The 27,745-nt window shown below is 39.3% G+C and overlaps 1 protein-coding gene across 2 annotated transcripts in view; it reads right to left on the bottom strand.

The window, feature by feature from the left end:
* Window positions 1-22,995: 22,995 nt before the first annotated feature.
* The window catches only part of slc24a4b (solute carrier family 24 member 4b), a 47,309-nt gene continuing 42,559 nt past the window's right edge, over window positions 22,996-27,745 (bottom strand). For both annotated transcript variants that reach the window (XM_074684649.1, XM_074684650.1), the window contains exons 15-17: window positions 27,266-27,378; window positions 26,686-26,751; window positions 22,996-24,181 (exon numbers count right to left, since the gene is read on the bottom strand). In XM_074684649.1, coding sequence (XP_074540750.1) covers window positions 24,032-24,181; window positions 26,686-26,751; window positions 27,266-27,378 — 329 coding nt within the window. In that variant the 3' untranslated portion in view covers window positions 22,996-24,031. The remainder of the gene's footprint in view (window positions 24,182-26,685; window positions 26,752-27,265; window positions 27,379-27,745) is intronic.

Genomic DNA, 27,745 nt, shown 5'->3' with positions numbered 1-27,745 from the left:
CCACCCTTAATGTCTGTTACATCTAATCCTCACTTATCTGTTATCAGGGATCAACTCCAAAAACGGGAACTTTTAATTTTGCTTTTCATGGTAAAATTTGTGCTCTGACTCATAAAGGGTTTTTGCTGGGGTCAGCGCTGTGAGAGAAGTCACTTTACTGTCGTCACGTTAACGAAGGTTATCTGCTGATCTCAGCTCACTGAAACGCACTCCCAGACCACGATGGCCAAACTCCATTAACGAGAACTGTCAGCCGTAAAGACAAAGAGGCTGAGGATCACCGGTGAGAAGATCATTGTGATTTAATCCATGGTTTTCAAAATATTGCAGAGTCCATTTAAAGCCACCTTAAACTTACATGACCACTTGAAAACAGAAGAAACTTAAGTTCAGTTGAGTCCTTTTTTTATATCAAAGAGAATATGTGAGTTTCTCCAATCTCTGGTGTAAAGCTGGTATTGATTATGTTGAAATGCTGACTCAGCATTTCAACATATTGTTCTCCTGTGACTTTATTCTTCTTTTTCTTCTTCTTCTTCTTCTTATTCTTCCGTACGTTTTTTGGTTCGCTAAAACTCCTTCAAATTTTGTCCTATTTTCACCATTCAAATTTCAAACTATTCAGCTTCTTCTGGAGAAGCGTGCTATGACTCTTGTGGTATTTAACCCTTAAACTTTTTGAATTATTCAGCTTTTTATGAAAATTATTCTCCATCTGAAATGCATTGGAAACTTCAGCTTCTCTTGAAAAATCTCCTTCAACTTTCAGAAGTTCTAGCCTCCTCATACTTCCACTTACAGACTTCATTTAAACTTTAAAATATTCAGCTATCTTTCCACACTTCAGGTTTTTATCTGCTCTTAAATGTCTTTTACTGTTTTTGAGATTTCACTGTTCAAGCAACATAAACTTTTCCCACTTTGCCCTAAAATCTCAGCTTGCTAGAGTGCAATCATCGTTAGCTAGAGTTCGACACACTCTTGCAGAAAGGTTGCTGCTTTCTTTGAAAGAATTGTCATAACTTCTGAAATATTTACAGTACAAACTTAAAAAATACATCAAATGGTAGCTAATCTTGTGCTGCTTCTGACAAAGTGGTTTTTAAAGCAAAAACATCAAGCACTTTATCACAAAATGACCAGCTGTCATGAAGTTTTTACACCCTGAAGCCATCTGCTCCAATGTTAATTCCTGAGGAGTTTTCTCAAAAATCAGTGGAATTTCCCTCATTTGCAAACTGCTCTCAATGACACAGTTCTGCATCTTCATACATGAACGTTGCACCTTCAGCTTCCCCAGGATCTTGTGGTTCTTATGGTGTGTTTATTTTTATTCTAGCCCTCACGGTTTTGGCAAGATGACAGAAGATTCAGACTCTTGCTTCACCACAAAATGCTCAGAGTAACACATGAGCAGGGCAAAGTTCTGCAGCTGCAGCTTAATTGCATGTCTCCTTGACAACCTTTGATCTCATGCAGCTGTTTTTACTAGCTCATCAAAACATCCAGGAACAAAGACACACATGTACTACAGTTACTTGTAATACCATACCTCCCCCTTTGACTTAATCTACATGCTCCACTATTCATACAACTTTTTCCCACACATTATGATTCTCAAACTGCTACTTTTTCTTCTATTACTAGTGCTACATTAATCTCTGTACTGTTTTGTCCCCTATTTCTCCTACTTCTTCTCTCCATTCCACACTGTCAGCTCTGGTTCATATCTTAACCCCCTTTTTTTAAACATTTCAAATGATTAAACTTTATTTAAAACATTTTATTGACAAAAAACAGAGACTCAAATAATCTCCTGATCCACTGCAAGTCATTCAGCTTCAACTGCTTCTACCTTCTGCAGACTTTGACTTAAAGACCTCATTAACACATTAAACTGGCCCTTTTACCCTTAATCCTATTTACACATTAGTCATAGATTTCTGCTTTCTTCTACATTTTTGAAGATTTCACTGTTTGATCTTTCTCTTATTTTTATACTTTTATTTTAACTGTGTTAGGATGATTTACATTTCCACTATATCTATTAAACCTTTCATCTCATGCAGCTGTTTATACTAACTCATCAAAACATTTAGGAACAAAGACACACATGTGTGTGTGCTCTTTCTGTCCCTCACACATCCCAGACCTTTACATGCAGTGATATTTCCATCACTACTTCAGTTACTTAAAATACCATACCTCCCCCTTTGAATTAATCCTCATGCTCCACTATTCATACAATTTATTCCACAGCTTTTACTTGTCAAACTACTGCTTCTTCTCCTAATATTAGTGCTTCATAAACCTCTGTATTTTTTCCAATTTCTGCTAATTGTTAATCTGTCCATTCCACATTTTCAGCTCTGCTTCACATCTTTAGCCTTTTTAAAACTTTATTTAAACAATTTTACCAACAAAGACAGACACTAAAATAATCTCCTGATCCACTGCAACTCCTTCAACTTCAACTGCTTCCACCTTCTGCAGACTTTGATTTGAGACTCTGTTCACACATTAAACTGTCCCTATTATCCTTTATGCTATTTACACATTAGTCATAGATTTCTGATTTCTTACTTCTGAATTACTACTCCTTCTTCTAATACTAGTGCTACATTAACCTCTGTACTTCCCCCCTATTTCTGCTACTTCTTCTTCTCTCAATTCCACATTTTCAGCTCTGGTTCACATCGCAATCCTTTTCTTTACATTTAAATGATTTAACTTTATTAAAAACCTTTTACCATCAAAAGCAGAGACTGAAATAATCTGCTGATCCACTAAATTAAAGGGCCAAATCATGGTCCTTGGGACCCCCTGCCCAGCATATTTTAGATGTTACCCCTCTGCAGCACACCTGATTCAAATGAATGGCTCGTTATCAGGCTTGAGCAGAGCTTGATGATGAGCTGATCATTTGAATCAGGTGTATTGGAGACAGGAACATAAATAACATGCAGGGCAGGGGGTCCCCATGACCAGGATTGGCAAACACTGCACTTAAAGTCCTTCAACTTGAACTGCTTCTACCTTCTGCAGACTTTGATTTGAGACTCTGTTTACACATTAAACTGGTCCTATTATCCTTTATGCTATTTACACATTAGTCATAGATTTCTGATTTCTCTTTTTAAATTACTACTACTTCTTCTAATATTGGTGCTACATTAACCTCTGTACTTCTTTTCTGCTACTTCTAATTCTCTCAATTCCACGTTTTCAGTTCTGCATCACATCTATAGCCGTTTTTAACCTTTAAATCATTAAACTTTATTAAAAACAATTTTACCAGCAAAGACAGACACTAAAATAATCTGCTGATCCACTAAAACTCCTTCAACTTCAACTGCTTCTACTTTTTGCAGACTTGATAATGTGATGTCCAAATTCTCAGTTCATACTTTGTTCAACTATTTAGCTGTTTTCTTTCACATTTTCAGCTTTTTCCACTAGCATTTTCATTTCTTCAGCTTCAGCATTTCAACGCATTTCCTGCAAGGAAATGCAATTTCTCTAGTTCCACTACTTCTTCTTCTTCTTATTCTTCCGTACGTTTTTTGGACCTTTTCACAGCCTTCAAATTTTGTCCGATTTTCACCGTTCAACTTTTAAACTATTCAGCTTGTTTAGGACATGTGTGCTATATCTTTTCACTTTTCTAACTATTAAACTTTTTTATTTATTCAGCTTTTTCCAAAAAAATTTCTCTATGTTAAACAGATGGGAAATGTCAGCTCCTTCCTTTAAATCTCCTTCAACTTTAACAAGCTCTATCTTCAGCTTACTTCCACTTACAGACTTCAATTAAACTTTAAAATGTTCAGCTATCTTTCCACTCTTCAGGTTTTTATCTGCTCTTCAACAGCTTTTACTGTTTTTGAGATTTCACTCTTCAAGCAACATAAACTTTTCCCACTTTGCCCTGAAATCGAAGCTGCTAGACTGCGGAATGTTTTCAAATAGAGTGGGAGAGGCTGCTGCAGTAAGGTTGTGCGAATCTTGATCGAATTGTCATAACTTCCAAAATCTTCACAGCAGAAAAATAAAAAGTACATAAAAAGGTTCACTGAAGGCTCCTGCTTCTTACAAAGGGAGTATTTTAGCAAAAAAATGTACTGTTTTGCCAAAAAACGCCTCAGTGTGAGAGAAACCGTCACATCCCTGTAATCTGAAGTAATGTTAAAATCTGACCAATATTTCTCATCAACTTGATTCCTAACTACTTTTATACATCACCCTCCTGCGGTCAGTTTTAATCCTATCATCTTGTAAAGCATATCATCTTGTTCATCAGAGTCTCCAGATTCTCACAATGTTTTTGTTTTTCTTCTAGCCCTTAGGGTTTCAGCATAAATGCAGTTTGTTCGGCCCTATGTCTAGCCCAAAAATCCAGCTTAAGATCAGTGGATACAAAGGAGTTCCAAAGTTCAACTGCCGTTTCACACTCATTATGACATCAGCAAGATCACCATGGTAACCACACAGCTGTGGATAATCACTGATTAAGATAAGATAAGATAAGATAAGTCATACTTTATTAATCCCCGGAGGGAAATTCAAGTTGTTTGGGCACTCTTCCAAGCAGAGAATTGTACACTCTGATGGCTGCAGGGAGGAATGATCTTCGGAACCTCTCGGTCCTGCAGCGCACAGAGGTAAGGCGTCCCCTGCTGCTGATCCTCTGGACTATGATGTTGTGAAGTGGGTGATCAGAGTGACGGATGATGGCCTCCACTTTCTTCTGTGTATACCTTTCCACCACAGCCTCCAGTGAGTCCAAACTGGATCCAACCACAGAGCTAGCTCTCTTCACCAGTTTTTCCAGTCGCCTCTTGTCCTTCTGCTTTAAATTAGGTCTTTGAAGGACAGAGAAACACATATGTTTCTTTATAATGCCTAAACAGCCAACCCAAACTGTCTTACACGAACGCATACAGCCATCCCAAACACACACACACAAATACACACACACCAACACACACACACACACACACACACACACACACACACACACACACACACACACACACACACACACACACACATACACACGTAAACACACACACACACACACACACACACACACACACACGTAAACACACACACACACACACACACACACACACACACACACACAAGGCGACAGAAGATTCAAACATGACAACCTTTCATCACACACAGCTGTTAATACTAGGTAATCAAAACATCCAGGAACAAAGACACACATGTACTTCAGTTACTTATAATACCATACCTCCCCCTTAGATGCTCCACTATCAATTCAGCTTTTTCCCACACCTTATAATTCTCAAACTGCTACTTTTTCTTCTTCTTTCTTCCTTTCTTCTTACTAGTGCTGCATTAATCTCTGTACTGTTTTTTCCCCTATTTCTCCTACTTCCTCTCTCCATTCCACATTTTCAGCTCTAGTTTACATCTTTACCCTTTTTTCTAACCTTTAAATGATTAAACTTTATTTAAAACATTTTACCATTAAAAACAGAGACTGAAATAATCTCCTGATCCACTGCAACTCCTTCAACTTCAACTGCTTCTACCTTTTGCAGACTAGAGACTCTGTTCACACATTAAACTGGTCCTATTCTCATCATACCATTAACACATTAGTCATAGATTTCTGCTTTCTTCTACATTTTTTAAGATTTCACTGTTCAGTTTCTCTCTTTGTATTTATTTATTTTAACTTTTAAACGCTGATTTACATTTCCACTGTATCCACTTTCTTTATCCACTCATTGTATTTTCCTCATTTCTCTTGCCATTTTTTCTTTCCTTTATTTTATATTTTTAGCTTTTTCCACTTTTATTCAAACTTTTCCAGCTTCAGCATTTCAACGCATTTGCTGCAAGGAAATGCAACTTCTCTAGTTTATGTTGTCCCCTCAGAGGGGTGAAACTACAGAAAATGACCAAATGCAGCAGGGCTGTTAGCTGCATAGTCACAGAAAATGCAGTATTTTGTTTGTTATATTCCAATAAAATTGTGCTTGGTTGACAAATTATGTGAAACAGTATATTCCTCATTTAGAAACTGGGTACTTCCATAGTTGCTTCAAAAAAATGAAAATAAAAACAATAATTGAAATGGTGGTTAGGATCAGTTGGGGGTTTCCAGCATATGTACTAATCTCCTCTTGGAATCTCTTCAGTTGAAACATATTGATTGCTCTTGCCAGTGGAGTATTAAATATTTCTTAGGCGTATCTCCCTGGGCATATCCAGTTCATTCTGGCTGCCAGTTTTCAGCTCAGCTCCTGTCTCACTGCTACACTTCACCAAAAGGCCTAATTACAGAGGTGTGAGATAGAAAAGTATGGGATAACTCTGACAGTAAAGTTCCTGAGATATTCACAGGAGAGTTACGCTGTGGAAATCCTTATCAAATCTATAGCTGCAGAAGGAAAAATAACCTAATGGCTGTAGAATTGGTTTATAAAGTTATGTGTTTTAAGTGGTTTCTCTTTTCTTATTTACTTTACTTATACTTTATTTAACCATTTTGCCACTGGCACAACACTTTAACACTGTATGTAGCTCTGAATACACCTTTTTAAACACAAACACTACCTAATGGTGATGTTAAACATCTGTCATGTGTTGACTCTCATCTACATTAAAAAAGAGGTGTTACACTCTCCAATGTTTTAAACATGGGTTTAATGTAACAATGCTGAATGGGCATTCTGCAATTGACTTCTGGCTAAGTCCCGCCCTCAAACGCGATGAGCCAATCACAGTGTGCATAGCCATTCTCATACACTCAGACATTCTCTGTCTGGGTGTCCATTGAGAAGCAGAGCAAAAAGTTTTGTTTGTTTGTTTTTGAGGTTTTATGAGATTCAACGTTTAAAAATGGTCAAGCAGTACTCATGGGATACATCCAACTCCAGCACAAGCTATCCTGAGAGGCTGGGCCATGAAGTATATTTGTTACCCTTTCTTAAGCCACAAAACTATCAAGGATGTTTCCATTTGTTTTGCAGAAAGGCCTCGGTATTTAAGGCAACATTTTGTCAGGATTCTGGAAAGCAATACAAAGTTAACTTTAACACTAAACCAGAGCCCGGCCAATTAATCGGGCCGATTATAGCCTGTCACCGATTAATCAACATCGGCCAAAATGTAATTTTATATGTAAATTTATAAAAAAAAAATTTGCTCCGCAGAGATTCTGTCGCTCCTGCTCCTGTGTGTTAATTAATATAAGGCTACTACACAGCGTCTCACTTCATAACGCCATGCAGGATTAACCTGGGCTTATAAATTCACAAGTTATTGTTTTGGTTGAAATAATTTTTGAAAATGTTTCAATGTACTTTGTTGTAATTGTATTTATTGCATGTTTTGAAAGCAGCTACATTGTTTCTTAAAATCTAGTTTAGTCCCATGCATTAAATGGAAGATGGAACTTTTTAATAGCTAGTAATAATTTGTGTTCATAAACAGTATTTATCCTGTGTATATCAATGAATTTATTACATATGTCAGCCGATATATCGGATATCAGCTGATATATCGAATATCGGCCTATATATCAGATATTGGCTTCTTTTTGCCCCCAATATTGGTATCGACATCGGCCTCAAAAATCCCATATCGGTCGGGCTCTACACTAAAATGCCACTGCAGTCTGATGGACGGTTTGGATTTTTCTCTAATGTTAGCTAAAGTTAGCCTGACGTTAGCTCGTAGCTGCATTATTCATCATGTCTCTTTGTTCGTTGTTATTTGGTCTATTTTGTTCTAGTTCTTGTACTTTGGCCACTATACATCATTGTTAGCTGTTGCCCAACTAATGTTAACTTCTGGAGTTTAGCTTCTTTTACTTATCTGAAACAGCTTAAGTATCAAAGGCTGGCAGATGTTATGCTAAATGACTCAATGTAAATACTGTAGCACCAAACTAACGGAGAAGCACTCCTGGTAAAGATGGTAAAAAGCTGTTATATTTTTGTCATGACCAATGCTGATGCTCTATCTTGTTGCCTGAGATGGTGATGGCAATGAGAAGCTGTTTATCACATTTGGACTGGGACCAAAGCCATAGGTTCAATTCTACAATTTAATTTAGCAGATGCTTTTGTCCAAAGGGGTGTACAACACAAGCAACAATTTAGACCAAAGGGAAAAACCTTTGTAAGTGCAAGAAAGTACATCAAGTTTGTTTGGCTGCAGGTGCTGCCATCTAGTGCCAGAAGAAGTCCTTTGTTTTTGTTTTGTTTTGTTTTGTTTTGTTTTGTTTTGTTTTGTTTTAAATCCTAGCTGAAATAATGAAGCCAAAAGTTTAAAAAAAACACGATAATATCTTTGCCACAGTGTAAACAGGCAACAGAGGAAATGTGCCAGGCTCTACACTGCAGATTGATTTAATATGATCTGGATAAGCCATAACATATTGGCATCACTTTTGCAGTTTTAAATCACAGGGTTCAAAAAATAAAACTGTGTTAACGACTTTCAAAAGCACATCAAACAAGGACAACACCACTGTTGCATGATGACATAATGTGATGTGGATCCCTCTGCTGTAACAGAATAATGTTGATTTAGCTTTGTACGAGTAAATCCACATTAATTCAAATATTGCCATTACACTGTTGACTGTCAATCAGCTGTCTCCCCTAACAGATAATCCCTCAGCATTTGTCATCTTACAGTTTTACAGCCAAGTATACATTTGTGTGTAGAGCTGTCTTGTTAGCAGAGACAGCAGTTTATCTAGATTTTACTCAAGTAGGTTACAAAAAAATCTAATTACACACCTCATGCACCACAAAGTGATTTATCAAACGTAAATAGGCAATAACTCTAAACATCGAAATGACACTTTGTGTTATGTTTAACTCCGACAGAACCATTGAGGCAGCTTAGTGATGTGACAGAAATGTGAGTATCTGGAGCCTCTGCTGACAGCTAATGGCCCGGTTGGCTTTCCGCTGCAACTCACATTATTAAATCTCTCTTACGCTGTCCAAACATTACACTCTGCAGTTTTTTTTTTGTTCAAAGAAAAGGCAGAGAGATCCAACATTTAATTAAAAAATGCCCCCTGTATGAATAAGAGCTACAGAACAAGTCCATGGTTTTCTTTAAAGTCTTTATTGCTGAGACTGGGACCAAATCCCTGTTGTGGTCTGGATCACAGCTCATTGTTAGGCTTACAGCATTACCCAGCATTCTCTGAATAAATCTTGTCAGTCTATGTGGCAGAAAAAGGAGAACCAAATGGCAAGCTTGGGAATAGAATAAATGACCTGTGGCTGCCTGTGTGACAGATCACCTTCCTGAGACCCAGTGAGCGACGGATTCATCCATAAATCAACAGGAATGTGAATCAGGTATGTAATTGTTCTCCCTTGATATGAAATGGTCAGTAGGAGTGGCTTTTTCTTTCTGCCTGAGATTTATCCAGGACTTCCTGAAGCACTTAGTCAAAGCATGACTGAATCAAAAACTATCAAACTACCGTGCTGTTTCCACTCTTACAGCCTCTCTTTCTGCCCACATCTAGATTTGCTGACTTGTAGGAGTTCGTCCACTCACTTACTCTGCCTCCGCTCCACACTCGTTAGCCGACGTCTCTGTTCTCCCGTCGTAATCACATTGTTGGCCACACACCATTTCAACTCTACTACCCACCGTGCACAGTAATCTATATGGAAATCACTCTTGACTGAGCGTCTATCAAAAAACTGAAACACATTTGTTGTTCATTGAAGGCCTGGTTAGGAAACAGTAACCTTCAGTCAAAAGAGAGATTACATTTCTGCAGCTTAAGATCCCCCCTCTCACAGGTCTGTATTACAGTTATTGCAGAGCAGCAGTTCAGGAAAGCCACACATTAAAAAGGATGTTCAAAGTTGGCTTGCTATAACTCATGCCCTCTTATCTTTATCCTACATCTGATAGCATTTTGGCACTGAAAGGACACCAAATGAGCATAAGAAGTATGCCAAAAAGCAGAACTCATAAATATGACTTTGATGCTCGTAAGAATTCAAAATGTTACGATTATTAGAGTTGCTCCAGAGCCTTGAGACAGACCTTTTTATGACTTCTTGGTGCATTTTTGGACTTTGAAACTTAAACTAGACAAGGAAAGGTAGTATTTTACACACATATGTGAGAAGTTTTATAGATCTCCAATGTTAAATTTTCTGGTTGGCTGATATGTCAAAAGTTCATGTTGAATATCAAAACTAGAGAAAATCTGAGAGAAAACAACAGGAAAAGCTAAGACCACTTTTCCAGATTACGTGGGCACAGCAGCTGTTTTGATTGACATGCATCAATCAGACTAAACCATGGCAACACTCACAGATTATGTTGCACAGTCAAACCATAGCCGTCTGACTTTGAACCAGAGCAGAAAAAGAAACTTCAGCATCTAGAAATCTTTAATTACAGTCTCTGGATGCTGACTTTTAAATACTTGTATTTCTTATTACTTGACCCTCTGGACCAAGTTGGGGAATGGGTCCTGAGGGAAATGGGTGGAGGATATAAGGGGACTGACAGGCATGACTCCTCCACGGCTCACCAAAAGTGCAGTCCGGTGTCTCTCTGAATGCACAGCAGTTAGAAAATTGAAGTCTGACAAGCTGTCATCTTCACCGATGGATGTGCAGCCAGGGATAGCACACAGGAGCATAGCTGTGCAGAGAGCAGAGATATAGATCTCAATGCAGACAGATGGAAATAACAGGCAGTACGTGGTCAGCAAGAAAGCGTTATCCACCTTAATGTTTAAGTTTCAGTCATTTTCACTGAAAACTGAACTGAAAATAGGTAAATTGTGTATTTATAAAGTATAAGTAGCTTTGGGTTACTGAAGGCTTCAAATAATGATAATTTCATCCTACAGGAGCTGTGGAAGGACATCGCCCTCCATTGTCCTCTGCACTGGCCATCTCCCCTCAGCAATCCCACCAACTTTGTCCGTCATCTACCATCATCCTCCATCTCACACATCGCAATTTCCCCGCCATTGTCTGCCATTGTCTGCCTTTGTCCTCCGCCTGTACCCGCCCCACCACATCTGCCGTCGTTGTCCCCCTGTGTTTTGTTTTGAAGTGAAAAACAGTTGCTCTGTCACCTGTCTCTGTTTCTATACAGCTCCACAAACCCCTTTCCCTTTTTATCGGCGCATCCTCTGCCAGCCTAACCTGACACGCTAGATAAACAGTTTCCGCCACGGAATTATTTCACAAGTCCATCTGGGTAGCAGCTCTTCCGATTTGTTTGCAGAGGCGGGACTTTAAAAAAAAATCTGCAGCTGGTGATTGGACAACCGTTCTGATTAACACACTCACCACGGACCAATCCACATCAAGCCACGGTATGACGTAGCTTATGTGAGCCGATGCTTCTAAGAAACAATAGATGAACAACTACTGGATCACAAGAAACAGCTGTGAAAAAGGCGTTGGACGACAGCTTCCGTTTTTGTGAATTTAACTTAAGAATCAAGGAACGCTGACAAACGAAAGTCTGCTTACGTCACATCTGCTCCCACAGCTCCTGCCTCTCTTCCCTGATTGGGCCGGTCAGAATTTAGCCGAGTGAATTCGTTGGTCAATGGAGCCTGACAAGATCGACCTGCAGGAGTTCAGAAACTGAATCAGGCAGGTCCATCTGCTCTGCAAGGTTACTGGCAGCCTGTCAGGGGTAGAACTTTTGGTCAGACCTTGGTGTTTGAGGCCTTTATATGTTAACTTATATAAATATATTCATTAATTTTTGCACTTTCTATACCCCTTCTTACTTTTGTTTTCTTAAATGCTGCGGTGACTCCTGAATTTCCCCTCGGGGATAAATAAAGTATTCTCTATTTCTATTTCTATTTCTATTTCTAATTAATTGGAATAACTTGTACTTATGTTACAAGGAAATATTGAAAGTTAATACAGAAACTAAGTTAGAAGATATAAATCTATAAAATGGGTATATTTAAATCAGGGGTCACCAACATCTTTTAGACCGTGGGTTACCTCACTGGAAATAAGTGGCATGAAGGGCTACTTATCTGAACAAAATTGCACAAATCACTTTTTAATAACATTAATCAAAGTAGAAGTGGTAATACTACGCAAAGAGACTGCTCACAGGTCAATGTTAATTATTTCACATTTATTATAAATGATTTACACAACAATGATGGTTATAAGGAGCTCCATTGTGACCACTGCAACTTTTTGGATCATGCCTCGCGGGCATCTTAAGTGGTTCTTGATGGCACCCAGATGCTCACGGGCACAATGTTGGTGACCCCTGATTTAAATAGTAGTGACATATAGGGATGAGTACCGAATTTTATAGATGATGACTAAATTTTGTCTCCAGTACCGATTCAGGTAAAATCAAACGGTAGCATGTTCAGGTACCTGACGCATTCTTGTGACTGTAAGAGAGCAGAGGTGTAGGCGATATTAAATGGTGGACATGAAAACAGCAATGCAAGTTAACATGTTGAGAAATACATATGTTTAACTGAAAAAAATGAGATTTTATGATTTAACAAATTAATATTTATTGCCACATACACGCAAACATAAGTAACGAAAATTGGTACAGTTGAGTATCGATACCAATATCCAGGTACTGGGAATCAGTATCATTAAAACTGTGAAAGGTACCCATCCCTAGTGTTACATTATTTAACCATCTACATAGTTTGACAAAATAAACTCAACCTACAATGGAGGATGCAGGCCATTTTAATTAAGAAAAGCAGCACAATGAGTAATGATTATGACATATACAGGAAGCTGAGCAGTATATCTGGTCCAGTTTTACTGTTTAAATTTCAAATTAGATATGATCCTAAGTGAAGATCTATACATCAGGCCACAATGAATGCAGTAAATGCAAATCCTGGACTCTTGCCAACACAAATGTGTTCTTCCTTGAAATGATTTATGTCAGTGGAATAGCCAAACATGAAAGCCAACACAGCATTCACCGATATATAGCTTAATGCACATGCAACCCAGCTGAACAGGCTCAGTGCAGGATTCAGTTAGCAGGACTATCAGCCTCTGCTGAATGCAGCTAGCGTCATCAGGGTTTACTGCTTAATATTCATACATATACAAAGATAAGAAGGGGTTGTGTTACTGGATGAGATAGATAACGTATGTAGAACGACTTAATCACTGAGCCACAATGCACAGGGGAGCTGACTGTCATCAGCGTATAAACATAATTGCAAGCTGAGGATGCATCATGCTTTGTGCGTGGTGGAAACAGCTGACTGTCCTCTGAGTTTCATGTTTAATCCCTATGCTATCATTAAAAGGGCGTCAATACAGCCTGAGGTGTTAAAAAGGGCCTAAAAACAGCCAGTGACCACAGGTACCAGGTCTGATAATGTCACCCTCCTCATCATTATTCCACTCATTCTAATTTGATCCAGTTATAAAAATATGCAGTGATTTTAAGCACCCAGAAAAGGTCACAGTGAACTGCTTAAGAACTGTGGACTGTAAGTCAGGGACTTTAAATGATCTCAGCTAGTGGGTTGTTAGTGTCTTGGCTGTTAAATTAAAAAAAAAAAAAAAAAAAAAAGAGGTAAGGCACAAACTTAAAAAGGGCCTGTTTGTTTAGAAAACCAATGAAAAGATGCAACTTGACAAGAGCACTGTTGATAATGAAGCTCACAAATAAGCCTATTGAAATTTGTATTAATTCAACTCAGTACAAATCCATCTACTCCACACACTGTTTGACAAAAGCGTTAGAATGTCTGAGATGTTGAATTTTAGAAAAATAGTTTCATCATTCTTGGGTTGACAATCATACAGAGCCTTTCGCAGTCTGTGCTAAGCAGACGGAAGAATACAATCCTGTTTCCAAGCCGGAGTTATTTGGCACTACTGCTCTAAGAAACACTATTACCCATAAACCCAGAACCTTGGTGGGAAGCATGTCACCATCTTAACAGACTGACGCCAACAAGGCACCAAGCTGCTGCAGCATGTTGCCAAAAGAAAGATACAACAGATTGCATGACAGTTTTAAAAAAAAATCAAATATTTTTTGTCAACAGGATGGAGAAAAAATTCAGCTTAAACTTTGTAATGACTCTTTTTTGGGTGGGAGTCAATGAAAAGCCACTTGAGTGCTGAAGTGCAATGAACATTCACAATTTGGTAGAACAACCTTTAAAGGTCTGATATTCTGCTCCTTTTCTGCAGTTTAATATGGATCATTGATGTCTTCATGAAATGGTAGTAACATGTTTTGGTCCAAAAAGCCAATAAATCAAGCACAGCAGCATTGTTTCCAGGCTCTCATAGCCCCTCTGTTCAGAACGCTCTGATTTAGTGGGCGTGACGTTCATATATGAATGGACAACCACTGACACCGCCCCGCTCTTCTGCGTCACTGAGAGCGGTGCCACGAACTCCGAGTGCACAATGTTTAGAAAACAGTGAAGCTCATTTACCGTAACGTTACAGGCTAAAACAACAGGCTAACCGCAGCTACAGTTAGCATCCTGAAGCTAACACAGAGGCAGGGGGGACACTGAGGAAAAGCTCTGACATCAGCTCCACAGCAAACAGCATTTAAAATACTCACATTTCCAGGGTCCCAGGTTTGTTGGCGGATGGTTGGTAATGTGCCTGGATTCAGGACCAGTCTATTCGCTGGCCTTCTGTTGTACTGTCCAAAGTTGGAAAAGCAGTCGACCATGAAGTGACCAGCACACACATGGACAGTTTTACTGAGTGTAGCTGGCACATTTCCTTGATAAATGAACTCTAGCCACTTAGTCTTGTCTTCTTCTGAGATGGGAAGCTTGTGCGTGGAACTATGTGTCTGTTTACAGCCAAAAACAAAGCAGTGATGGCTCTTCAGCTTTGGCATTCTCCTCCCCGCTGCTGGACAGGGGAGTGGGCAGAGAGGGGTTTGGGGGTATCTGCTCTGATGGACCAATCAGATCAGACTTGCTCCTGATTGGTCAAAAAAGGGAATCACTGGCAAATCCCCAAAATCCAAACAGCTCGTTTTAGGTCAGGATTTAACATTCACAAGCACTACTAATTCCAGGTTTTGTCATTAAATATCACATTTTGTGGGCTGGGAGGAAAGCCAAAGACCCACAAATTTCACTAAAATACTTAATAAAGGGATTTTTGCATAACATGGGACCTTTAACTACAATCAACTACAAAAAGACCCAAAACAATCAAAGATACACAAACAACTCCTATACATACAACCTACAAAAAGTGACTTTCGAGAGCTAAAGGTAAGAATTAAGAAAACAGAATTATGAACACAGAAAAGTATCACATTATCAAGATACATCAAAGAACCTTACAGGGGACACAACTTTAAAGTTACCCAAAGATAAACAAACAAGAAGGGTGTCAAAAACTACTCAGAAACACAAATCAACCATAAAAAATACCCAAAACAGGCACAAAAAGTAGACAGGAGACACAAAACAAAAAAGATACATAGAAGAAGAAAAAATAAAGAAAACAAAATATTTAGAGAAGTCATTGACCACAAAGAGACATAAAAACATCAAAGCTTGACAAAACAGCTAAAAGTAAACAAAAATGGCTACACAAACAACCACAGAGACATGAAAAACTACCAAAAAAGGGCACAAAAACCAAGGGTAAACATGGCACAACTGAAGAGACCCAAAACAACCTTAAAGAGAAACAAACAAAGAAGAGATGCAGAGTGATGTAAAAAAGACATCAAAGACGACCCAGGAGAATCAGTGACTCATGAAACAAAGCATAACAGTAGTAAAAAAAAATTGAAGACTAACAAAACAGACCACAAACACCCTAAAAGATTTTAAACAAAAGTATACATAAAGAGACCAAAACAACCACAGACTACAATGATACACATAGCTTCCAAGAAAAATCTACAACTTCAAAGAACTTAACCAAAAAAGACTCAAAACAACTTTGACTCAAAGAGAAAAACAAAACTTTAATTTCTACAGAGACAAAGCACTGATGCAAATAAAGGTACTAAGAGTTCCGATGTGTATCCAGCATTAAAGATGCCTCTGTGGCTTTATGGTCTCACTATCTGTCTCTGACAAAAAAGGAATTCTGAAGCAACAAGGCAAAGATGTTGCTGTTGCAATTCAGTTTAATGCATATTTTCACAATCTCAGTTTTCCTGTTTCCAACTCAGAGTTGAGTAGGAAGAAGAAATTTCAGGTAGCTACTATGTAACAAATGGTGTCGGTAAAAATAAGAAATACAAGATAAAAGTGCAGGAAACTTTCCTTTTTCTATTTCTGTGAGCTAACACCGAAAAAAGAAGAGCAGTCAAAGTTCAGCAGATAATGTCAGGGTGCTGTAGATGAAGCCAACTCAAACCTGTGGTTAAAGACGAGGGGGCGACCCTCGCACCTAATGTTCAGCAGCACAGGGTGCCCTTATGAAGGGGTGCAGCAAGCAGCAGCAGCAGCAGCAGCAACCCAGTTTCCTCACCATCCATCACTGCACTGAGGCAATTTACACATACAGCCAAATGGTGTAAAAAAAAAACAGCAAAGGCACAAACTAAAAGAAAATGTCCCCAAACTGCATCTGCGAGGGCGGTAGGGCGAACAGATAAACAACTTTTCAAAGCGGGATTACGGTGCTGTGTTTGTCGAGGCCAGGATGCGTGGGCCTTGTCTCTAAATGTGGCACAACAAACAGTGGAGGGGAAGCTAAGCTGGCGTTCACGAGAGACCTGCAGTAGCTGCCCATACGGGCTTGTTAGGGGGCAGAGAAAAGACTCATCAATGCACAAGATCACGGCTGACAGAGGAGCTTGTTAACTGGTGCGCGACAGCCAAGAGCTTGGCTCATTAGGGAGAAGAACCAGTAGCTTGTATGGGCCATGCTGGTCTCAGCAGATGGCTTCCTGTCTGCTGTCTGATGAGGGATATAGACATCCATCATTAATAAATCATCTGCAGTGTGTTGTTCAGTTTTAGCTGTTTGTTTTGGTGTAGGAAATTTTATAGAAAGCATTCATTGCTGTCCTGGTTTGACTCTGTCACAGTTTGATGTTTAAAACTTTAAATCACACACTGCCAGAGTCTTATTCACATGGGTGAAGGAGCTCCATTTTCATTTCATCCTGAGCTGTAATAAAGTTTGTCTGTAACACTGGAAGATGAATCCTGTTGCAACATTGCCCCCTACTGGTACCTACCTGCACTGATGAGCCAAGATTCATCATCCAAACACTCGCCCCTCCGAGGACTCTTCACACGCCGCCAGCCGCCTCTATAAATAACAAATCGTTTGCAATCATCCTGTCTGGATAAGAAGCCTACAACGCTCTCCAGTTTGATTATCACACAAGACATGTTTCAAGTAAGGACCGATAAATCATTATTCATCATTCTCTGAGGGGGAAATAGACACTGTTGCAGCAGAATCATAAGTGGGACTCATTCATTCAGACAGTCTTTTCAGGGATGCTTCAACCAAGTGGCAGATGATTTATTTGCAATCTAATTTCACTCATATCTTCAAAATTAAAGGTATTGTTGCATGCTATCTCTGGAAGCAATGACTGAGTGAGAATCAGATGATAGAGTAGCTTTAATTAAAAATCATTACATATTTTAATGAAGGAAAACCAGTGCGGCGAAATAAAAGCACAAGGTTGCAGTAAAGTAAGAATAATACGGCTGTTACATATTAAAGAGTTTTTGAGAGGAGATATAAAGTAGTCCTCTTTAAATGGATTTACTCACTGCTGATGGGACATAGAAACCTGAGGGAGTACATCAAACTCATTAACTTTACCTTAAGGGTCATTTCACCAAGAAAGATTTATTACATATCTTAAGCTGCTCATATCAAAACTGTTAAAGCAGCACTGTGTCGTCTGGCTTCTGCTTTGAGGAAAGAAACACTTTGAGTCAGCAGGTCTGAGTTTGTCCTCTGGTGTTTTACTTTCTGTTAATTAAATCTGAATCAGAATAAATTACAGATAAGACTATTTTTAGAGTAAGGTATTTGTGAGAGATAATTAATACTGTTAATTTACTCGGTATGATGAAGTTTGAATCGCCAAAACCCCGACCCGAGCCATAACTCAACCCCAAACCAGGATGGAACTAGACCTTAAACTAACCATGTTGGCTCAGTGGCATTAAGTTATGCACGTAGGGCTGGGTGATCTAAGAAAAAATACTATAACGAAATTAAATAACTGTTTTGTCAACTAAAATGCGCCATTACTCATAAGTGAGTTGTGAAGACGTCAGAAGGTTAATTTGGACTTGTTTCTTTTTGTCAGGTTGAATGTGACAAATGTACTGTAGCACATTATACAGCTGCTTTAGATAAAGCAGGATGCCAACTCACGTCGCTCTTCGCCCCAAGCTGCTCTCCAAGTTCCTGAAAGTGACTGAAAGTCGAGCCAAGCTTCACCCTCGTTTAGTAAAAAGCGTTTTCTGTTTGGTTTTTTGTTACACTTCGGTTGTGTTCTCTTACTCCGTGCTACGTCCACTATCGCAGCCGCTCAGGATAGCTTCTTCCACTCGCTAATCAATGAGTAACGTCACGTGCGCACTGGGCGCGCTGTGATTGGCTCAGAAAGCCACGCTTACCGCCCAGAAACGTCCCGATGCAACCAGAACATCATCACGCAGGCAGACACAGGCACAGGACATAGACGATAAAAAAAAAACAAGATTAAATTAAAAAAAAAAAAAAACCTACTACAAAAAAAAAATTCTCCATAAACAGTCAGGAGATTATCAGCACCACAATAGATTATTTCTAACTGCTATTTCACTGTATCTGTGGGCAGGACCCGAATGATTTGCGGCACATAGAAGTCCATATGACAACACTTCATCAGCCGACGGAGTTCAGCAAAGGGAAGAGATATCTGCGTTTTTCTCTGCTGAAAACAATTTCTTTGATTTATTTGGTAGTATTGGTGGACACTTGAGCCTAAGTGTCAGAAAATAGCAGAAGAAAGCTAAAAGCAAAGTGATGGAGCACAGGCTAGAAACTAAAACATGAGCTAAATTGTTTGTGACAATATTCATACATGCAGCAGTTGTTCTCCAGTGGTCTGTTCAAACTTGAGAGTCTATCAATAAAATTAAAAGTGAGATTATATTTTACGGAGGCGTATTGTATTCACTTGAAGAAATTACCAATTACCATTTTGTGGTAATTAATTTTGTTTTTCTGATTAATCTTTTTTTATTGGTTTGTTTTTTGTTACAATTTTTTCTGTTTTTATGAGTAATTTTTTTCCTCCTGTTTTTAGGAGTAATTTTTTCTACTGAAGTATCGAGCTACTTCGAAATCCCGTGAGAACCTCCAACCTGCAGACACTCCCGTGGATGTGTGGGGAAAAAAATTACTCCAAAAAACAGGAGGAAAAAATTACCACGAAAAACAGAAAAAAATATAACAAAAACAAACCAATAAAAAAATATTAATCAGAAAATCAAAATTAATCACCACAAAAAAATTACTCATAAAAACAGAAAAAGTTTAACAAAAAACAAACCAATAAAACAATATTAATCAGAAAAAAAAAACAAAATTAATTACCACAAAAAAAATACTCATTGAAACTGAAATAATTATAACAAAAAACAAACCAATAAAAAAATATTAATCAGAAAAACAAAATTAATTACCACAAAACACAAACTGAAGAATAAATTACTCTGAAAAACCTGAGTTGGTTTTTTTCTTTCTTCAAGTGAATGCAATATGCTTCCATAATGTTTGCTCTGCTTGTTTACAAGTTACAGACACGTCTCAGAGCACCAAGCTTTAAGTACAGCTACATATAGCCTACCCTGGTACTAAACTACGGTACAAACTAAGTTTATAGAGTTTGCCAGTTAGCACGTTTTAAACCTAGCTTTGTGTAACTCTTAATAAATACATTACCTCATTGTGTTGCATCTGGTGAAAATTTGTCTTGAACGAAGAAAAGTAGAGTTAAAAAGATCTTCTTTCCATTTATTTGCTTCAAAACAAACATGCCTTGGTAGGCTAAGAGTCATACCTTTACAACATTGGAAGAAAGTGCTTATGGGAAACTTCAATAGAGTCTTTATCCTGGAAAAACACTAGCTTTTCCAAATAGTCCTCACAGCCCCTTTAGATTTCAAAACTTAAGTAAACTGCAAAAGCTGAAGTGTTTGTGCCCTTTTTTGCCAAAAAAAAATCTTATTAAACTTAATATGAGCTGACAGGTCCTGAAGAAGACAACTGGATCGATTGTTAAGAGTAAAAACTGCTGCTATAAGGGTACAAAAAGAAATTAAAGTTTCTAGAAATAACGTCATAACACAAAAAAACTGTTAAATTTCTTTTGCTCGATTGGTAGATTTTATTTACTCTTAATGAGCAACTCAAGCCTCATTTTGTGTTTTGATATCTTGAAATAAGACGTTTTTCTGGTCTTGTCTGGTGAATTTGGCTCATATAAAATCTAATCAGACCTTTTTCTCTTACTTAAAAAAACACTTGCTTAGATTGTAGTTTTTGCAGTGTACTCAATCTAAAGGAAAGGTTTCCTAACATTGAATTTTACAGTTAAAAATAAAAGCTGATATTTTTGGATTAAAAAGTGTCTTTTCATTACTTCTCTAACTAAAGGATCAAACTGATATACTAAAGTACTTGTAAGTTTCCTGGATGTCTGTCTCTTTTAAGTATTAAATTAGTCAAAATACTCCTTAGTTGCCTTCAAATGTTAGTCTATACTGGTGAAAAAGCAAAACTATGAGCAGCAGGTACATGTACAAATGAAGTCATTTAATTTGTGCATTTCACAAACAATCCAAGAACTTCTGAGACAAATGTACAGGAATTATTTTGCCATTTTATTTTTTTTCTTCACATTATTGCTTTACAGTAAAATGCATTGGTTGGATATGTCCAGTATAGCAAGACAATACATTCATATAAGTTATACAGATGTCCTCAGTAATGTTTTATAGCAACTAACTTTACATTAAATATATTTTTTAATCATTTATTATTCTCGACAAACAACTCCCACGTCACATTGAGCTCACAGTGCATCAGGTCGCATTCAATCAAGAAATACATACCAGTCTCCTTGTGTTCAATACCATTTCTAATGTGTGTTTTTTAAGTGTGTGCGCTTATTTTGTACACAGGATTTTTCCATACAATCGCATTTAATGCAGAGCTACGACAAGTATGGCGTTTGAAGTCCGTTATGTTTTTTCCTCTTTCAAAAAAGTGACTTGGTAACAAAGATGAGAGTCAGACAACTGTTGAGGATGTAGTCAAGATGAGGACAGGAAAGAGAGGAGGGGTTGTTGTCCCCCCTGTTGTGGTGTGTCCTGTCAAACCTGGCAACCGGGGACATGACCACACAGAGCAGAAACAAAAAACATACACCGAAATTAATCTCCAACAGAACGCTGCACATCCTGAATCAACTTAACAACAAAGACCTGCCTTCACTTGGATCAAAACTTAAGTCCTGTATGCACAGAAAACCTGCTGAAAAAGTTCAAAGGAGGAAGGGTGGTGTACTTCAGCATGCCCCTGTGTGGTCACCCCCATCCAGTAAACACGGCCCCTGTAGAGAAGCAGCTTAAGGGGGTCCTTCTGTTTTTTAAATTCCTTGAAGACTGCTCTCATCCAGGTTTTCTCAAAATGTAACAATGTCCTGGGGGCGCCGCGTGAATACCATCCCTCCATCCATGTGTTCCCTGCTGCCCCTCTGCTCCCTCAGCTCAGGATGGTGGAGAGTTAATGCCCTTGTGCAAGAGGGGCTGAGAGTAGAGAAAGAGGAGAAAAAGGAGAGTGTGCAGGAGGGGAAATCAGACTTCCCTCAAAGTCACTGTTCCAGAAAAAGTCCTTACTTTGGGCTCAGTTCTTCAGCTGTCACAAACACACACCTGTGAGCTCACACATCAAGTACTACTAGACAAATTGACGTCACATCTCCGCGGGATCCCCCCGTCTTTTTATGGCAACCTTGCGGGAGGACCCTCTGTCACATAGAATTCTTTAAATTGAGATTGCATATACAAGATCCTGCTGCCGACAGAGTGGCAGAGGAATTTTTTCAACACATAAAACACTTCCCACTCAAATGTTTCAGTCAGTAGTCTCTGCACTTCGCTTGTGGACTCCTTGCAGGCATTTTTGCATGATGTCACATGTCTGGATTGCAGTGTAGCTCGTAGCTGCCGATTTTTGTAAAAGTGGGCCGGGGCGGTTTCAACAGAGACACTGAGGAGCCCTCAGCCTTTTTTATTTCTCTTCGCTGTGCTGTATAGGGAGCTGCGTTTTAAAAGTCCCAGCATGCACTGCAGACAGAGGCGGGGTGTGCTCATGGTGTTAACAAGGTTCCAGCCTGTTCGGAGAGCCCGGAGTGAGAAAAACGTAACGTGAGCCCACACTGAGCACACACACTCGCACACGCAATCACACACAATGTTCTCTTTCACGCAGGCACACACACACACACAGTCGCACTAAAACACTGAAAATACACACGCACAGAAGGAAGCACTAGTAGATTCAGAATGAGAGGACGGCTGTTAAAGTGCAATATCTACATGTAACTCAAAATCAAGAGACCATCACCATCGACACCTCCTGGAGTTGTCCATCTCTGAGTTTCCCTGATAACCGACAGCTGTGGTTGGCACCCCTGGCCTGGGTAGAAAGGCTGCAGTGCCCCCTACCGGTCAGAGAGTGGTATAGCAGACAGTCAGAGAGGAGAACTGTCCGGTTACTTTGCATTTTGTTTGTTGAACAACTTGCTGAGCTGTCTCAAGACGAGAACAAGCCACTTTGAGATGAAAAAAAATCAGATGTGTTCAACAGATCTTGAGCCATTTTTTTTCTGAAGTTGTGCGAAGGGAAGAGTGGACTGACCCATCACTGAATGAAAAAAAAAAAAAAAAAACCTTGGAGAGGAAGTCACCACAACCAGCCAGACATCCCTCTGAGGTCAAATCTCCTTACAGCACAGAGCAAGAAAAAGCATTTCTATGTGCAATTTGTATCAGTGAAAAAAAAAACAGGCCATGTCTTATATTCACAACACGCTCTCCTCCCCATGTCATACAAGACAAAACCTTGTTTTGAAAAAATAAATACAAAATAAAGAACAAAAGAAGTGTTTACAAGTTTACATTATGCCGTGCTGCATATGCATAACACCCTCACAGTCAACTGATCCAGACTGTGACAGCTTTGACACAAAGTGTCACAAAATGTCTATTTTTTTTTTTAAGAAACAAAGCCAATTTGATCAAGCAGATGAGGGAAGAGTCAGAGAGGGTGGAGAAGAAGCGCTAACAGTTTCTGCTCCCTGATGCCAAAGGCCATGCCAGGGGGAGTTGGGTCCAGGCTGGAGGAGGGGAGCTGCCGAGGACAAAATCCTCCTCCAAAAAATTCAAGGGTGTACCTTTTTCTTTGGGTGCTGGGGAGATTCTTGGAGGAATGATTACAAAGAGAGTTCTCGATGTGTGGACGTTTTGGTTGGAGTCATGAGATTTTTCTTTTCTTCACAGACTCTGGCTTGGTTTGTGGGGAAAAAAAGCTTTGGAAAAAAACAGTGTGTGGAAATCTACAATGTGAAAACAGTGAAAACACACACCACCACTCGACAGGGGCACTTATGATTCTGGAGGTCCCCGACATCTAAAGGCATGCTAGATGGGTAGAAAGTTAACAGGCCCACAGAGGAAATAAAGACTTTTACTGCAATAACAGGCAATGCCCTGAACAATAGGCATTAAGGACTGGCACTGTGTGACAAGAGGACAAATCAGACGTAGAACAGAGTCCACTCTTACAGCTTGTACTGCCTCTTGAGGAAATGAGAGTCATACTTGGGACAAAAAGGATTACGAGGACGAGAGCGTAAGGGAGGAGAAAAAGAGTCTCCGTTAGGTCCAGTCTTATTGAAAAAACAAACGTTGAGGATTTTTTTCCTTAGAGGGAGAGATGAGGTTTTGGTATCCGAGGCATGCTGCTGTGCTCTACTCCTCCATGCACATGGGCAGGTTGACGAAGGTGAAGACGTTGTACTCAATCATGATGGAGAAGCAGAGGAAGATGGCGTACAGGATGAGTACGTACATGCCCAGCTTCAGGTCCAGCCGCCATTTGTTCAGGTGGATCCCCAACACCTGAAAGTACACAGAACATCAGACCTTCATCACCTTGAGCAGGTTTAAGAGTTTAGTATGACCATTTTTGTGATCAAGTTTGAGATACAAAAATTGAGAAATGTACAAAATAACAGAATCCAAGGCTGCACCCAGTGACCAAGTCACTGCCCCGAGTAGAGCCCGTTCTCAAGTCCTGGGCCTGTTTGCACGTCAAGTCATTACACAAACGGGAACATGAGTCTTAACGCACCGATGGAAAGGCCCATTTGGCGATAGAGTTAGCTACATGCACGATTTGACTGATTTTTTTTCAGCATCAGTACAAATGGTCTGTTTTCATCACTAATGACTGGATGTGTATGCAATACTGACAGCATGAGAACTCAGAGAATAGAGAGAACTTGGATAATGTCTCTGTTGTCTGATAATGTCTAAGTTTTATCATGTGTTTTTTTAAGGTCCTCACTTTTTCAAGAAGATTAAAGGTTGAAGAACTCTAACTTTGGTAAAGAGGATTGACACAAACTCAACTCATTCTTGTTTGGTAAGGCTAGCTGTGCACAAGACAATTTTAGGACAGATTTAGGGCCAAATGTGCCTCCTTCAAGAATCTGGGGGTGTAACCTTATTTGTGGCTTGTTGTAACAGATTGTCAAAATAATCCTCAAGTGTGGTGTCAACCAGACTTTTGTTGGCTTCAAGCCTCCCTCAACTGAAATCAGAAATATTAAGCATGTTTGTTGTATCCAACCATAGACTGTAAAAAAAAATGGATGTCATCTTGCTCGGCTCGAAGTGAGGTCGCCACAAAAACTGCTCCCTCTGGTGGCTGGCTGCAGTAAAGGTTAAAGAATCCAGCTTTGCAGCCATTCCAGATGGGCTGTGGTCAAACTTAAAAAAATTAATACACCTCGTAGAAATGTTTCTCACGTCCGATTGTTGTGGTGGCTTGAAGATATAATTAGGCTGTCTTGTATTCAGGTCCTCTTTTTTCTGAAAAGTTTTGTTTTCATTAGTTATACGAGGTTAAAAACAAGGCTTTATGTAACGTTTAACAATGATTGACAGCTGACGTTCTCATGTATTTTTTTCGGGGATTGTAAAATATGTCAGGAGGTAGAGTCAGGAAGTGATTAGACTCTCGAAAGAAAAATAATAATTATTGTTTTTGTCACCCAGCTCCACTGAGATTCACCCAGAATCCCTCACAGTCTCTACTGCGCAGACTCTGGCTGCACCACTGCTACAATGGCTGCGCCTGTGATGGGGGTATTTTGGCTTCAAAACTGTACAATGATAAATGGCGGAGCCACACTGTCCACTCTATACACAGTCTATGTATCCAACCCATATTGGACGGCCTCCGACAAAATACCTGCAATAACCAATTAGAGGAGCGGATTGAGAAGTGTTATCAACCGGGTGATTCAGCAAATGTAAAGTAAACTACACCTCAAACCAAGTGAAAAACTAACAGAAGAGCAGCTTGTGGCATTATTCACCCAGATTTGTGTCCTTGTTATTTGTATCTGCATGGCAGAATATATGTCAGGGCTGCTGGCTGACGGCATGAATCATTTTCTGTGTTTATCCTCTGAAGCCACGATGGATCACTCAAGCCCCCCTGAGATTTTGTGTCTATAGGAATGTTGCCCTAAATGTGAAGAGTGTGGTCTAGTGGTCCGATGGACTTCTTCAAGGTGTGGGATCCAAGGACATTTCAGACTGTTTTTATGTATGCTCTATGATTTTGAAATTGGTGAAGACTTATAAGTTGTCTAGTGGATAGCTGGCCTGACTAAGACTTCACTTGGAGACAAAGGGCTCAAGGTTCGGTGACGTGATAAAAACAACTCTACCTACACCTCAAGCGTTTTTTTAGAAAACCAAAATCTGACAAACATTCTTCAAAAGTTACTTGACAAAAACGGGCTACATCATCCTTTTTAATCAGTGATTGCACAACAGCAGTCTGGATATTTTTCTGTTGATTAATATTCTCTTGCTGACTCATCACTGTTCTGTGTTGTGCAGCAAAAAAAGAAAGAAAAATTGCAGATCCTCTGTCTGTTAGGCTGCTGATAAGCAGCAAAAACTTAACTGCATTAAAATAAAGAGTGTAAAATAGATAAAGGAGTAATTAAAATAATATACATTTGAGTAACTTTAATGCATTCTGAAGATGGAGTTTTTTTCCTTTTATCCATTTTCTCCACTAATAGTTTCACATTACAGATCATTACTAAAAGCAGTCAGACTACCCAAATCTTGTCCTATTTATTCAAAAATTAAAAATACATTATTTCACTTGTGCCGGAGGATCTTCGTGTGAAGACTTGTGTTTACAAAACTGAAATTTAACATTTTGATGAACCAATTACATAACTCAGTTAAGTCACTGTTGCATAACAGTGTTTCAGTCAGTGATGAGAGCAGCCAAACAGAGATGTTAGCACTGCTCTTTTTTTACTTGAGACATAAATTCTGCATCCAGTGTTGCAAAAACGTTATCCATTTCTCACCGTGAGGGCCACAGAGCCCAGCAGGAGCACCACAGAGTACACCAGACCACGGCTGTTGATCATCACCTGAAACACACAGGATGGACACATCAACAGTGCACCCGCACAACTTCAGTCTAAGGCCATGTCCACACGTAGCTGGGTATTTTCAAAAACGAGCATTCCCCCCTCGTTTGTTTTAAAAAATACTTTCGTCCACACCCAGCAGGCAAATCTGTGTTTTCCTGACGTGAAACCTATGCCAGCCAATCAGAATGAGCCCCCGTCATCCAGCTGTGACGTTTGAGAAGCAAAAACTTACCGTTAACCGGCGTCCACATGAAACCATGAAACCAGAGTTTTCTGTAATCTTCACTTTAGCCGGAGTATTCAGAAAACATTGTTTTAAGTGAAGTAAAGCTGCAGTTTTGTGTGGACGACAGTTGTAAACAAAAAAATATAGGCCTATGCAGTTTCCTACATACCCGGCTACATGTGGACATGGCCTAAGATTCAGTGTTGGAGACATGAAGCGCTCTGAGTTTGGTTATCTTTATATCACATGACTGCTTGACAAAGCCTGGGTGTAAAAGCGTCTTACCTCTGACCCATAGCTGACACATATGGTCTGTATTGCCCAGGGAACCCCCAGTCCCACCAGAATATCAAACACGTTGCTGCCAATAGTGTTTGACACGGCCATGTCTCCCAAACCTGCAACAAAACCAAAGAGCCTGACTTTGACTTTGTTCTCAAACACAAAGTTTCATGCTCTATACTTTCATCCAAAAGGGCGCCCACCTCATCCAGCTGGGAAGGCAGTGACGCAGGACTACACTGTGTTTTCTATAAACAGCTCTGTGCTATTTTCTCTTGCCCCTTTGCTGAGAAAAACTCTGTACACTCCTAATTGTTAAACTCTTTTTGATCCAATGAGAACACAACACATTTTCAGACACTGTACTAGTTTTCCGAATGCTAAAAATGAAGACCTATTAGTATTTCTGGATGTTTGGAAGTGTTGAGCATCAGAGAAAATGCACACATGCATCTGCACCGTTTAAAGTCACATTCAGAGTAC

This window comes from Halichoeres trimaculatus, unplaced genomic scaffold (genome assembly GCF_033239565.1).
Source record: "Halichoeres trimaculatus isolate MK-OKI-2021-1 unplaced genomic scaffold, fHalTri1.1 fHalTri1_scaffold_13, whole genome shotgun sequence".
NCBI lineage: Eukaryota > Metazoa > Chordata > Actinopteri > Labriformes > Labridae > Halichoeres > Halichoeres trimaculatus.
This window is presented reverse-complemented; position numbering and strand designations above follow the sequence as displayed.